At 37.0% G+C, this 15898-nt stretch overlaps 1 protein-coding gene across 1 annotated transcript; it reads right to left on the minus strand.

Moving 5' to 3' along the window:
- Nucleotides 1-1715: 1715 nt before the first annotated feature.
- LOC140139031 (uncharacterized) lies at nt 1716-15562 on the minus strand. The gene is made up of 8 exons (XM_072160813.1): nt 15490-15562; nt 14709-14942; nt 14108-14341; nt 11141-11490; nt 10164-10302; nt 9654-9799; nt 8556-8817; nt 1716-2434 (listed from the first exon to the last, which is right to left on the minus strand). The coding sequence occupies exons 1-8, from the start codon at nt 15560-15562 to the stop codon at nt 2175-2177; spliced, it is 1698 nt and encodes a 565-aa protein (XP_072016914.1). The 3' UTR covers nt 1716-2174.
- Between the last annotated feature and the right edge of the window lie 336 nt (nt 15563-15898).

Genomic DNA, 15898 nt, shown 5'->3' on the forward strand with positions numbered 1-15898 from the left:
CCTACCGAATACCTAAAAAGGCAGACATGCGCGTTGAAAGCGGCGGCAAAAAAAAAGGGGCGGAAGAAAATGGACGGCAAGAAGATAATGTTGAAGAAAACAGGGCGGAAAACCTTTACAATTTTTACAAACCAGTGGAACTATTATACATCAATAAAGCATGCCTACTAGCTACTAATAAACTGCTACCAAGTCTAAGGTTCGCAATGTCGGTGTTTCGTTATGTCGAATATGAAATAACGTCCGTTATTTCAAAACGAAATAAGGTTAGCCAGACTAATAGTTAGAGCTAGGTTGATGACTAGGTTTAAGACTAGGGTTAGTTTTAAAACTTACACTGTTCTTTTGGCAAAAGAAAAAACAATTCGGGATAGTCGTACAACTAGAGCAATCTTTAAATAATAAACAAAATAGTTAATTATGTATTTATGTATAATTATATCCCATAACATACACTTTTAGTAACACCACACGCAGGAAATTTCAAACTAAGTTTAACTTTTTAAATACGAAGTGAATAATGTAGGCGACAGAAAAGAAGGTCTCAAGATATTTTTCACGGATATGTACATATGTAACATTTATTTATCTTATTTATTTCTCTCATATACAATAAAAACAATGTTTAAGGTTCGTAATTATAGTTTTTTGAGTGGTACATTATACGATTCGTGATCCACTTAAAAAAAAAAAAAGTTGAGATTTTATACTTCTTCTTCTTCCAAAGTAGCCTCGGGGCCCATATTTGGTATACTGATGGCCCATGGCCCCTTGCATCATCATATGGTACCCATGACCTCAGAGATCAAGAGCTATAGCGCCCTCAGGGATCATGCTTGGTCTATGAGCCTTAGATATTTCCTGCAGTAACATCAGCCCCAGAGGTCAAAGGTCATGGGTCTCCACATAGTGGTCACTAACTCTTGGATTTTGCGCCCAATTATTTTAGGGGCTATGGAGATGAAACGTACACCAATTAAAGTTTATAACAAGGGCTTCCACATAGTGGTCACCAACCTTTGCATTTGGCGTCCAATTGGGCGCTTTGTTATTTTAGGTGTTATGAGGATGATACTTATATCAATTAAAGTTTATAACAAAGGCTTCCACATGACGAACATTATATTCGACTTTTGTTACTGCGTGCATCAATAAAGTCCCAACTCACGCTCGCGTAAAGTCACATAAGCGTGCGCTAGTTACGGATTGCGAAAAGCACGATTAGCGTAAGGACTGTTCCCAACTACGTGGACGTCATTCTAAATTATATATATATATCAATAAGCAGTGTTATGAGTCATTTAAGCCGAGCAAACTTTTTGGAAGGTAACCCCCATCCATTAATAGAAACCCAGTAACACAATTTCCGAGCAAGATCACTCACCAATTCCTTTAATCTAAGCCGAGACTACGCAGTGTTCAATTTTTGACCTGTTGGAATGACATTGCTTCTCTAACATATAAACTATCGTTACTGGTATCCCATGACGCATTTGCCTTATTTATGTACATTAAGTCATGCTATTAAAGGCATATTTGTTTGCATATTTTGTCATTTTACACATCTCCTGAATAACACCTGGAGGGTCCCAAATATGTCGGACCGGAGTCAATTTTTATGACCCCCTATAGCGGGATAAATTTTTACGACCCCACCCCTATTTTGGGTCGAAAATTTTATGACAACCCCCCCAACCCCCCCCGAGTGCATCAAGACCTAAGAGCGAAGAAAGTGCGCGGAGTGCGTTCTAATCTCGATCGTAAGTGTAAAGAAGGCACACGGGGCGCGCAAACATTTCGAATTATATAACTCAAGATTGTGGACACATTTTAATTCTATAATCCCCTTTTTGTGGTGTTTAAAAGTACACCCGCCCATATTTTTTGTCTACACATTCTATGACCCCCAGTATATTTGGAACCTCCCCTTCCGAAAAAAAATGGCAGCCCACTAATTGGATTCTGATAAAGTCGTTGTATTTTCACAACAGCAGAGCTAGTTTGATTTAAAAATCCACCATAGAATACCACTGTTAAGTGCTAAGATAATGAAACTGTGCTTTTTATTCTATTCATTTTTTGGCTTAAAGTGACCAGAAACTTACTTACAATATCTTACAATATCTGGCAAAGAATAAATAAATTTAATTTAACAGAAATCGTATCTTAAGCCTTCAAGGAGCTGGGCGCACTTTCATCTCAGTTGCAGCTAATGAATATTTTTGACCCTTCCATGCCTCGTATTCTATACCCCAACGATAAGAAGCAGTATAACCTCCATTAAGATAAAGTCCATTCAAGTTGGATCGATGACAGGCCACGTACCACCAACCACCTTTTACTGCTCGGGCACAGTTTCCTTTATTCCACACATCATTATCTGCGTCACGTGTTGTAAATCCCATGCTATTATGAGAAGTGAATGAATCGCCCGCTGGGGAAAACAAGCATAAGTAAAAATGTGATGTAATAATAATGTGACTAATTGCAAATGTAGGTGATGTAGGTCAAATACGTTTGTTAAAGAAGATATAAATGTAGTATTTAACGAGATTTGAAAATCTATTGTTTTGTTATTGTTGTGTTCTCTTCTTTGTTTTTACACAAAGAATGAATACTACTCCCTATTCAAGAAAATACAGAACCTTTTTTTGCATTAAAAATAACATCATGTTTTGCCAAATGAAACTTAGCTACATCCTAATCGTTTAGTTAGCAATTAGAATCTAATTTGAAAGTTTGGTCAATTTTTGGAAATAAGGGCCAAAAACGTGGGTTTTAGGGTGTTTTTCGTCTGCTGTGACAATCAAGCCCAAACACTTGTACTTGTACAAATTTCAGATTAAGCATTCCAATTATTGGAAAAGACATGGAAAATTAGATCAAAACATAATTATACTCAAGATTTTAAATGATTAGACTTTTTTCAAGTCTTGGTTTTGTGTGACTCGATTGTCAGAAAATATGCCATAAATGCATGTTTTTGGCTTTTTTTTCAAGAAATTGGTAAAATAGTGAAGTTTATCTTTATCCAGTTAGAACTAGTTGAATGATTAGGATTGAGCTATTTCATTTGGCAGAACTTGATAATAATTATTTTATCCCAAAAAATTAGTGCTGTATTTTTCTAGAATGGGGATTAATCATTACCATTTCTGCGTGATACATGGACACTGAACAGTGAGCGTAATAAGATGATAAGAACATTTTGACAGTCAGGTCGGGTTACGCTAAAAAATTAACCATCCCGACCAAGAGATTACCAGCGGAATCTTTACTGTGGTGTGAATACAAAGTTTAATTCTGCTTATAGTGTAGTCAAAAACCTCAATTCCGTGACCATTCTCTGGCTAGTAAGGTTTGACGATGGATTTGACTTCCAAGGATTATGCAGAAAAAAAAAATGTCCCTCGCGAAAATCCCGGCATTTTTTTTTAGACGCCAAAATCCAAAATGGCCGCCGCCACCATTTTGAAAAATTAAGTTTTGAGCCTGAGCACCTGGTCAATTCCAGCCAAAGCGGGCCAAAATTTTCTCTGGGGGCCATTTTGAAAATGTTTTCCTTTTCAATTCTAGACTTATCAAATGAGACGATCATGTCTAGTGAATCATCAGGTGGAAGTGCCATCGGATTGAAAAATAACTTTTCTTGCTAGACCAAATTAAGTGTTAAATGCGCATATGCATGTTACCCACGAATTAAAGCATTTTTCACCCTGTTGTACGCCATAAAATTTCACTTTCTTTAATATCTTTCAATATTTTATGTGTGACTCATATACACTAGAAATCGGTGAAGACTTTGAACGTAAAATAGAATTTTATTACATATATCTACAAAGAAATATTTTGGTTATTACACATTTTAAGAAAGAACCAGGTGTACAGTTAAGATTGTGTCAATTCTTTGAACTCTTTCCAAAGTGGCTGTCATTTAACATTACTGTATTATTTCGAAAGATTAGAATAAATGCTTCATATAAATATAAAGTTAGATTTTGTATCTCGTCGCAGGATGAGGATCTCGGATGGATTCGTGGGTAACAGCGTCTGGAAAATAGCAATTCCTATTATTTTTTTTAAATAAAAATAAAAAATACTTTTCCGTATGTCAATAAATCAGGCTGCAATGGCACTAAAATGAATTTTAATCAAAATACAGACTACATGGAATATTTAGAATGGATCATTATGGCATTTTGGGTATAAAAATTTTGAGAATAATGAAGTTGTCAAATTCAAATAGACAGCAAACAATTTTATATTATTATTTTAGTAAAATCATTCCATATTGTCATGCAGCAATATTCTATTAACTCGTGTTTGACAGTTCCTATGAACTGAAAACACTATCAATACATTGTTAACTATAATTTAAGTAGGGATTCGTGGGTAACCAAAATTTTCGTGGGTAACACATATTTGAAGGTATGTATTGGTAAGCGGCAAAATAGAAAACATTACAGAAGGTTGGAAACCACCATGCGGTTATTCCTCCATTGTGTTTCACTGATTCCCGTTTCTCTAACTAATTGCATTTACTCAAAAAATGGTAATTTAGGATAATCAATCAAAACTTCATGATACAGCTTCAGTATACCTTCAAGAGGACGCTATTAAACAGGACTGTTTTGGAACCTATTTCGCATGTTTGCAAAATGTTAAGAGGCATAAGAAACATATAATTTACGAGAAAATCCTTGGATTCGTGGGTAACGCCGTATTCGTGGGTAAAGCTATAAGTACTATAGCACCGTTTGGGGTTTGCGTTTCTTAGGTGTATAAACTGTAAGTACTGTCAAAATTATAGCATACCCACGGCTTGAATATGTGCTGATTTAAACTTAAAATAAACAATCTCCTTATTTTTCAAGGTTGGCATCTATTCGGGATTCGTGGGTAACAAAAGTTTAAACCGTCGTAGATTCTCTTTTAAAGCGGTGAAAGTATTTTTACGATTTACAATATTAAGCGCTTGTCAAACTAAATTCAGTGTCCAAAGTCATTAAATGTTAATTTAAGTTATGGCAATTATATTTGATGGACTCGTGGGTAACAGTTGATACGTGGGTAACGTCAAATTTGATTTTATGGAATTTTATGGGTAAAACGTATTTGCATAAAATAATCACTTGGACCTCAGAATTATAGAACGAAACTTCGTTTCATGATATATTCATTTATGGCATATTCACTTAACATTTTTCAGAACGATCATTTTATTTTTGATATTAGCCAAATTGACTTAATGGCCTCTAGAGTCCACAAACTTTGGTGGAATTCAATCGTTTGCCAAACATATGATGAGAGATCATGCAAACGTCTTTCTAACGGTAATAAGTTCATTTTGATTGAAGGACATTTAATGACATATATGGTGCTTTATCTTTGAATTCGTGGGTAACGCCAATTCATTTAAGCTATCATAACTTGTCCCCTGGTATGACTTGCTAGTAAAGGCCTATATGCACAAAGAGAGCACATTGGACGTGACATGATATGCTCCATCAATAACGTGATTTCCTTTATTAATGACATTTTAAAGTGGAAAGATTTCGCTGGAATTGACCACCTATATCATGTAGAAAGACACTTTTTCGGGTATGTCGAGCACAAGGATTCCGATTCTGACATTAGTTTGACATTACGGCATCATTTTCACCCAGAAATCCAAGATGATGTCCGGCACCATCTTGAAAAATTTTGTTTTAAACCAGAGGACCTAAAATCGTTTACACTTTTTTGGATAAATCGACCACAAGGATTTCAAATCTGACATTACTTTGACATTTTAACCTAATTTTTACCCAGAAATCCAAGATGGCGGCCGCCCGCGCCATCTTGAAAAAAAAAAGTTTTGAACCAGGGTACCTAAAATCGTGTACAAAGACCCTTTTTCGGGTAAGTCGACTCCAAGAAATCCGAATTTGACATTAATTAGACGTTATAACATAAATTTTGCCCAGAAATCCAAGATGGCCCCATTTGGTAGAGCGTAAATGTAATTTTTGGGTAAAAATGAGGTTTTAATGTCAAAGTAATGTCAGCTTTGAAATCCTTGTGGTCGACTTATCAAAAAAAAGTGTCTTTGTACACAATTTTAGGTCTTCTGGTTCAAAACTAACTTTTTCAAGATGGTGCCGATTTCTGGGTGAAAATGATGCCGTAATGTCACACTAATGTCAGAATCGGAATCCTTGTGCTCGACATACCCGAAAAGGTGTCTTTCTACATGATTATAGGTGCTCATTTCAAAACTTAATTTTTCAAAATGGTGGCGGCGGTCATTTTGGATTTTGGCCCTGGCGAAAAATGCCGGGATTTTCGCGAGGGACATGGGGGCTAATTTTTTCCTAAATAGTCCATGGAAGTCAAATCAATCGTCAAACCTTACTAGCCAGAGAATGGTCACGGAATTGAGATTTTTGACTACACTATTATTTAGTTTTGAGGCGTTGTCTTGCTAACTAAAATTTTAATTTGAACTTGCCTTGCAGTGTTTGCTATTAAAAGAGCAGTGAATCCCTGTCAGTTTTGTTTAAACTTTGTCGGGCTCTGCTATACTTTTGTTATTGAACCTTACCTACTCCTGTACTTTGTGTTCCTTGATTTGTTAAATTTGTATGCCTATATTGGCATAGTAATTTCAATATCTCCTGGGCTCTTTTATTACATGTATTCTTGTTGTTCACTGTTATTTGTACAGGTTAACACTTCTGGGTCGCGGAGCTGGCATTTTTTTTGCAATATAACTCTACCAGTGCCCTCATTGGATGTTTATTACACCCCATTTGCATTCCGTCTTGTGCTTTATTTGTTATCTCACACAAAGTCGGCATATCCAACTGCATCAATTATTATCATTTATTGATCATTGGTGTTTATTTGTGTCCTCGTATCTTTGATTAACCATTACCTATTCATTTGTGTGTGTTTTCGCTGTATCCCTCGCTGTATACTGTATTCGACCACAATTATCATTATGGAAAATACCATAGACCTCAAAAATAAGCCTACCGTCATATATATGGCGGACACATACGTATTCACGACATTCGCTGACGTAACGCTTAGGTTGTCATTTACGTTGTAAATACGTAAATCTGTGAACTCGTATTCGTGTTGTGACTACGTAATTTTCGACGTTGATTTTTGGACGTTGATAGAACGTAATTATGACGTTGTAGTGACGTTGTTTTGACGTGAAGTTGCGAACGTATTATTCAAACGTCCCTTTTAAGTCCGGTCGAACGTTGTAACAACGTATAATAATACGTTCACGTGAGGAGATAAGGTTTTATTCCAGACGTTGATGCAATGTTTGACCAGACCGGGTAACAACGTTTGATAATACGTTGTAAATACGTAAATCTGTGAACTCGTATTCGTGTTTTGACTACGTTATTTTCGACGTTGATTTTTGGGTGTTGATATAATGTCATTATGACGGTGTTTCGATGTGAAGTTGGGAACATATTATTCAAACGTGCCCATTAAGTCCGTTAGAACGTTGTAATACCGTATAATTATAGGTTCACGTGAGGAGATAAGGTTTTATTCCAGACGTTGATGCAATGTTTTACCATACCGGATAACAACGTTTGAATAATACGTTGTAAATACGTAAATCTGTGAACTCGTATTCGTGTTGTGACTACGTTATTTTCGACGTTAATTTTTGAACGTTAATATAACGTCATTTTGACGTTGTAATGACGTTGTTTCGACGTTGATGCAATGTGTTTGACCATACCTGGTGACAACGTTTGAATAATACGTTCAAAAAACGTTACACAAATACGTATCTGAAAAGACATGGAATAGTTTGGGTGTTTACACCATGGAATGTAAATTCTTCTATTCCAAGGAGATTGTTGTTCAGCCAAAATTCGTGTCGTCTGACGATCGCCTTTAGGCGTGAAACTCAGAGTAAAGACTTCTATTCCTGAAGTTCTAAACTTTGAATTTTCATAAGCTCTCCTTTTTAGGGATTGATCATTGCCGTATGTGAATATACATTAAATGTCATAATCAAGTTGTCTCGACGTATAAAGCATGTGATTAAAACGTATTTAAAAGTCACGAACTGACCCAGATACAACGTCATCTACGGACGTCGTTAGTACGCAAATTTATGACGTTGTTTCGACGTATAAAGCACGTAATTACAACGCCGTATAAATGGCATGGTCTGAACCCGATACAAGGTAATCTATGGACGTCGAAATTACGTTAATTTGTGAACTCGTATTGTGACAACGTTATTATCGGACGTAGATGTAACGTCGTAGTGACGTTGTTTCGGCGATCACATTAATGTCCGTGAATAACGTTGTCACTACACGAAATGCGAGTTCACAGATTTACGTACTTACAACGTCCATATGTTACGTTTTTTCCACTTTATACAACTTTTAGACAACGTTTTAACAACGTAAAATTGTTAGCTGGGATCAAACCCCTCTAAAAATCACCGCGGTCCGCTGTCAACCCATCCTGTAATAGCACACCCTCAGCTTATAACCTACACGCGCACACGATTCTTATGCTCTTACCTCCGCCGTCAATATGTGCCCCAAGCGTCAATGTGTAATCGCTCGCCTCATCACTGATGACAAATGACGCATACAAGTCATACGAATAGTCAGAGCTGTCATATAAGTCTAACCGCAACTCATATGTCTTGCCATTGTTAACTAGCGCATAGATGTTATCATTACCAAGCCAATGTTCTACTGCCAGATTACCAAATCCAGCCTTATAATCTGCCCAGTAACGGAAAAAATCTTCTGAACCATCAACACGTCTCTGAAACACCTGTCATTAGATATCAATAAGAAGATGAGGTGTCAAAAATTCGCAGTATAAAATTCTAAATTTATCGAGTATGCTTTTAATGAGCCGTTTAGTATTCGTGACACAAAACGACTGCACCACAGAAGCGTTAGCTGAAAATGTACGTCTTAATGCGGTACGTACTGCTTGTTGGTGAAATTGTGATCTTGAAACGTGACAGATATATATATATATATATATATAGTATTCATCATCCTATTATGATTATTTTGCAGGACGATGACAACTTAGCTCATGCATTTCCGGTAATTGTTTCCGCCGTAACCTTCTGCTATTACGTAACAATATATATCAAAAATGAGCCTGACAATACGGTTTGTTGGAAATCACCCTAAAATGCCCGAATCAGCTTTTGCCTAATTTCCGTATTAAGCCCACAGATGAAATTTGACACATGAGTATAGCAGACAGTAATAATGTAAATGATTATTGCGGAAAAAATGTCACGATCACCAAATTTGTTATAGCTACAATTGTGAACTAACGTCAGCAAACGTCAACAAACAAATAATCAGCTTATCGGATAAACGCTTAGAGGGAAGGTCTTGCTGCTCAGCGAGTGTTTGTAATTATCAGAAGGTTTTTTCCAAATTCATTCTCTAATGAGAGCTATTTTGATATAACGTCTTTGCCGACTAAATTTTCAGCACTGTGTTTTCGTAACAATGTGTGTTCACCAATCCGTAATAATTTTCTGTCGAACAAATGAGGTTATGAAGTTGCCGCCGTGTGTACTGTTTGATAACATTAAAAATCTGTGAATTGATTATTAAAGAAAACCGAGAACATTTACTCACCGTCCAGCCTCCCCCTTCTGTGTCCATGTCACACCATACTTGTATAGGTGTTGGTGTAGAAGTACCGTTTATAATGGGATAGATCCAATAAATACCACCCGTGTTTCTTCCATGTGTGTTCAAAATCTCATAACAATCCTGAGGTGCTGTAAAAAAGATACATTGGCTACTATTATTAAAGAAACAAAGCGTTAGCCCGAACGTATTAACTTGGTGATGCTAAGGGTCCGAGTTAACCAATCGGAACAGTTTGACAGTTGAAATTGCAGTCATGTTGAAGGACAAGCCTCAAATGACAGAAGTTCGATTTCAAACTTTTACCGATGTTTACCTCAATTAAATCACAAGATGACTGCAGGAAATATTTTGATTTCTAGAATTGCCGAACATCATTGTGATGCATTATTGCTAAATGTGAAGCGTTTAATATGAAAAGTGAAGGTATCTATATATTTAGTAATTTTCAGTGTTACTGCGTTTAAGCTTTCATAGATGAATTGATTGGTTTACCTTCGCACCCTATAAGGTCAAATCGCATGCTGGCATAGTCGACCCACATAATGGGCAGTATCCTAATGACAGTTGCTCGAATAGGTGAAGGAAACAGTCTGGTTTCTATGGTGTCCCGGTCAGTGTTGCCTTCAAAAATCTGAACAGAAAACCCGTACTTTGAATTATTGAGTTATAGCAGTATGAAGCAAAGTGGACTATCCAAATCATACATATACTAAGGTGAAGAAAAGCCAGGAATAGTACAATGTCTCGTGATAATACGCCACTAATAGGTCCGGGCGATGCATGGAAATACGACGATTAACTACGAAAAGACTGCTTTAAAATCACGGATATTGACCAAGTTATAGTCAAAATTTAATATTTTCTCTCATTATGTGCCCTTTTTGATGTAGCATGACCAAAATTCATCCGCACGATATTGTTTTGTTTGTTTGTAAATTTTCGTCCTACCATATTATAAGTTCAGCTTCGAAGGCTGGCACACTGCCATTTTAACCGTGCAATCTAGATAATTGGCGATATTAAACCTCGTGAGTCCATTTGCAAAGGGACATTATAAATGTCATATTGAAGCGTTAAAAAATTCTGATTCATGAATAGTTTAAGAAAATAATTTGTTGTTTGGAATATTTAACAAATGTGCCAAATTATGAAATGCACACTGTTATAGAACTACTTAAAGATTCGCCCAATTGGGCATATGGGATCCCTAGGCAAACGTGGATTTTTAGACACATTCTAAGTGAACTCCTGTAGAAATCACACAAGCAAACAAGGCACGGACTCTAACATTCTTGTTTAAATTTGTTCATGTAAAAATTAGGCAAATGAGCCCTTGTGTACCATTAGGCGAATCTTTACGGTTGTGTGCAGTCACTATGACAAGCTTTATACTATAAACAATTTCTATCCAAAAAGTGTATTATTTCATAACGCAATAATATTTTGTTATATTTATTTATATTTCCTACCAAATCGTCCTCGTTATCCACCGTCGTTACGTGTTTCCATTCAGAGCCGTAAATGTTATATGCCACTTTGAATTGAGTTACCATCTGAATGACTATTTCACTATTTCTTCCCTGAATCATCACCCCGCTAACCCACATAGTGGCACCCAGATTTACTTGTATCCAGGGGTTGAGATCATTGGTTGCAGCCACCCATGATCCTGCATTTACTCCAGCTATTTCCTGATGATTCAGTCTTGCATTTTGAGGACCGGTATTCCAAACATTCGTACTACTCCACGCACTAGACGATGTTATCTGTTCGTTTTTAATTCGCCCATCTTCCATACCAAGTTGATGTAAACAATTATCTAATTTAGTAAAGAAATCAATAAACTTTAATAAGCAGACTCAGAACATAAATAAAAATCTAATATATAAGAAAGTGAACTTAGATTATCAAATTTTATCAAAGTAATCATGATCTGTGAAGCAATTAAGTAGATTTATATAGGGTACAATATCGGCGACAAGGTTTTTAAGGTCGCACTTAAGACTGCATTCGTTGAAATAGTTAAGGGGTGGGGTATGAACGTTTGGATAGTATTTATTTTGGGACATTAGAGCACATCAGAAATATCGAATTGCATTCTGAATACGAAGAATGTCATTCTGATATCAAATAATTTTGATTTGTTGAAATTCGCAATTTAATATACATTTTATGGCAAATCATTAAAAATTGATATTTTTGATATTTAACAGTACTTGAAGTAAACTTTGTAAATCTGATGATATATACTTAAAGTGTATGTAGGTGGGATGAAATGCCGACGGTCAATTGAAAATGTTGACCTTTCGTATTGAAGATATGGATTTTTTTCCCAAAACACCAAAAAAAATTAGGTCTTTCGTGCTCTCCATGGTTAGCACATTCGTTCCTTCCCTTGATACATCACATTTGGAATCAGCAGCCAATAACTGCATATTTTATCTCGCATTTAAGATGCCATTCGTTGAAATCGTTCAAGAAAGGACAAAACGTTCTCGAATAAGATAACTAGCAACGTACTTCCCATTGAGTACACATTTAAACTATCGTCGTGCTTTCCTTGATCAAAACACAAAAATGTAACTTACGATTTCGTTCTTTCCGTAGGTTTTAGATCAATGGAAGTTGATTTAATTCTCAATGTCTTAAGGGCTGGGGTATGAGCGACCTTGAAGTTCCGGTATCTGGAGAGGGGTAGCAATGAGTTACCCCAAATCACAGCGGCAGGTAGTGACTGGGCCGCCGAGTGCTAATATATATTTATTTTGGAAGGTTCGTGTTTGTTTTAAATTTTGGGGCGTTTTTCCAAAATTTGATATTTTTGGTCATATTTCAAAAAAGCGACATGCCAAAGACAACTCTTTGGGCACATAGTTTGTTATTGTTATTGCAGTTCTTTTCCACATACCTACGTTAACATTCGATTGGGTGATTTACTAATATTATATATTTTATGACTGCAATTTGGCGTTTTCAATGCGTTTTACACGTATCATAAAATTAACGCAAATATCTAGTCACGCTGCTTTTAGAATTTTTACCTGATCGTCGGCTTTTGCAGGCAACAGAATGCAGATTGGCTCACGATAGATGTCGTATTCCTCTATGTGGTTCACTCATTGATAAAATGAGTTTGCATTCTTTGTAACAACACACACATTGCCGTCTGGAAACCGGGTCTGGTACTGATTTTGGGACAGCCAATAGACTTCAGCGCCGTATCAAATCTCATAAAAACCACACGACTGACGACTATGTGTTTATGTTTCCCGCACGAAAGCTTGTGTCTACATCTATTACTATACTTCTTTGGAAACGTTGACCTTTGACCATTCTTTGTATAACGCCCTGATATGACCTTGATATGTTCGCTTGATTGGGTACGTTATAGCATCCATTTCATTGAGGTGTAGGACTTGGTCAGTAGATAATACTTGCAGGGATACAATAGTTTAACATGGTGTGTGAGCATGGTGAAAGACTCAATATTGATTAGGCGCGGACATATTAAAAGCACAGGTCCTTTGCGTGTATAGCAGAAAATTATAATAGAATGTGTGAATAGAATGTTTGGAATTTTGCAACTAAAATACTAACTGCATTCTGCATTATGTATTTATTTATTTATTTATTTAGGCCTATGCCTATTTATTTATTTACTGACTTATTTATTTATTTTATTTATTTGGTATATTAGTTAGTAGGCCTAGTTAGTAATATTCCATGATAGGCCTACGTCGGTTTATTATTGATTGTTGATAACTTGACAACTTGATTGATTGATCGATTGATAGTCATTTCACATTATATTCCTAGTTTATAGGCCAATTTGAATAACATCGTACATTAGATAAATAGACTTATCAGTATTGATTTATTCTATTCAGCAATATCAAGGATTACTATCAATCTTCTCATAGCTGATTGTCAGTTGGCTCAGTGGTAACGCAGTAGGTTTTACAACACCGAGGTCCCGGGTTCGATTCCCACCTCTGCCTATTTTTTGCACACTCCCTCTGCATCCAAACCAGGTTCACGCTCATTACACCTCCCTTAAAAGCAAAGCTAACAGTACAGACATTGTCTGCTTTTTACTTTTGACATGATAGAATATACAGGGGTGAACAGAACTGGAACCTTAACACTGCAGTAAACATCCTCCAACCAAGGACCACTAGGGACCAATGGTCTTCCATAGCATGTTGCAGACAACGTAAAAATGTGAATAAAATCTCTGATAATGGTATTGCATTACTCAGTTAGAAAGTAAAACTTAAATAGAGGTCCGTGTCAGGTGTATATCGTTTCGATATGTTCATGGTAAATGTCCTCTGTTGAAATTCCTAAGCTTATCGTTTGCAGGGCTTTACCAGCAGGGGCGTGAGTGTGGAAGTAGGGGTAAATTTGGTAAATAAAAGTATATTAGTTAGTCTTGCCTTTAACGCTGACTTTAAATTTGCACATCGCGCTGTTTCCACTCCCGTCTCGTGCTACACAAGTGACCGTTGTATTGCCAATAGCAAAGTTGGATTCAGATTCCGGATCGCATACTACGCTGACCTCCCCAAAGTTATCAGTAGCGTTAGGAGTCTGGTATATCACGATGGCAAAGGATTTGTTTCTGTATGTTTCTAGTTCTTGGTCTACAGGACATGGAGCAATTTCTGGAGCTACAAAAAGTAAAATAATCACAATAAATACAATTTAACCATCCTTGTTGATAAATGGTTTATGGAATGATGTGGGCCGTAGTGGTCAGCGACAACCTTTAAATGTACTGAGGCTTGTGGATCAACGCCTGGGCGTTATGCCTGTACATAGCGCACTATAAATCACTGCGCTTTATTTGCGCTTTTTTTACTGTGGCATCCTAGCGTACGTTTATCATATTCATTATGATCCGGCAAAATATGCGCGCGAAGCATGTCATTAAACGCGCGAATAATGTGCTTTAAATTCATTAAATAAAGGTAATTTAAGGATATTGGTTTTAAATATTGAAATAAAAACATTGCGGTCACACTAAACTAAACTAACCAGTACAATCCAGACCATAGTGCTTTCTAATCTTTTCAACATCATCCCCAAACAATGGATTGTCAACATAACCCGGATCAAATGTGCGTTTAGGTGTGTATGCATTCGAACCTCCAAATCTGATCTGTGTACATCGGCATGGGTCGCTGTATGGCAGAACCCATCGCCAACGTTTGCCTTCCTTCTCACGACCAACTTCACAAACGTAATGGGCTCGGACTGGTACCATGCTTTCTAGAAATGAAAAAAAGAAAGAAAATGCAAAATGTTTGAAGGATTAGAAGATGTAATAAATGTAATGAGTATGTTTTCAATTCGTTGCGCTAAAAACTGCTTCTCCTACCACGTAAAAGTAGTGTAGGACAAATGGTCACACAAAATGCTCATGTTCTCTTTTGGCATGCTAACTTTCAGCTAGACTAATGCTGGCGGCACACCGCTAAGCGGCAGCGGCATGACTCTGCACGCCACTCTTGCCGCTCAGCACCGCTCGAAAATCGTGTTTCTCATGCGTCAGAGCTGCATCGCTCCGAGTTGACTTGGATTCAACTACCAGCGGTGCTGCCGCCGCGGCAAAGCGGCGGAGTGATCGATATATCTGGTTATTGCGCCTTATAAGAATTTAATGTATGTATGTATGTATATCGGCTTGCCGCTGGTCACCGCTAGCGTTTCTGACGCGACTGCGCAGTGAAGCAAAATCATCTCCAAAGCGGCAAAGCGGCAAGCGACAGGAAAGTATGAAACCAGCATAACTTGCTATTGGTGTGGCTACTCCTACCGCACACCAAGTCTGCTTCAGCCCTGGATTTCAGCAAACCGCATGCAGTATGCACGGCTGGTACATACTGCATGTTAGACAAAAGAGGTAAACATTGTTGCTCAAGGTCTAAAACGATATATTCTTTGTAGCTTCAGCCCGTGCTGATGCATCATCGTTTCCAAACTTAAGGTGATGCATGTAAAACATGGGTGACTTTGAGAAATAGTGATCACATGACATTATTCATATTTGGTCAAAATGTTCCTCTGGTAAAATAGTTTTGAAAAATGGATTCAATATATGTTATTGGACATCGGTGGCCATGGAAACGGTCACCATCTTGGATTTAAAAGTTAAAGTTAGCGAGCAGTCTTTTTATACTTCCGGTGGTCCAAATTCCATGTGTATTGTGTTAGACTAGCTTCAA

This window comes from Amphiura filiformis, chromosome 18 (genome assembly GCF_039555335.1).
Source record: "Amphiura filiformis chromosome 18, Afil_fr2py, whole genome shotgun sequence".
NCBI classification, from domain to species: Eukaryota; Metazoa; Echinodermata; class Ophiuroidea; order Amphilepidida; family Amphiuridae; genus Amphiura; species Amphiura filiformis.

Bases quoted from the DNA above. Each gene is read 5' to 3' on its own strand.
- LOC140139031 (XM_072160813.1), bottom strand. From the start codon at position 15,562: ATGCAGTATGTACCAGCCGTGCATACTGCATGCGGTTTGCTGAAATCC. The intron at 14,943-15,489 runs GTAGGAGTAGCC...TTTCATTTCTAG, and splicing joins TGAAGCAGACTTGGTGTGCG to AAAGCATGGTACCAGTCCGA. The intron at 11,491-14,107 runs GCAAGACTAACT...TTACTAAATTAG, and splicing joins ATTTAAAGTCAGCGTTAAAG to ATAATTGTTTACATCAACTT.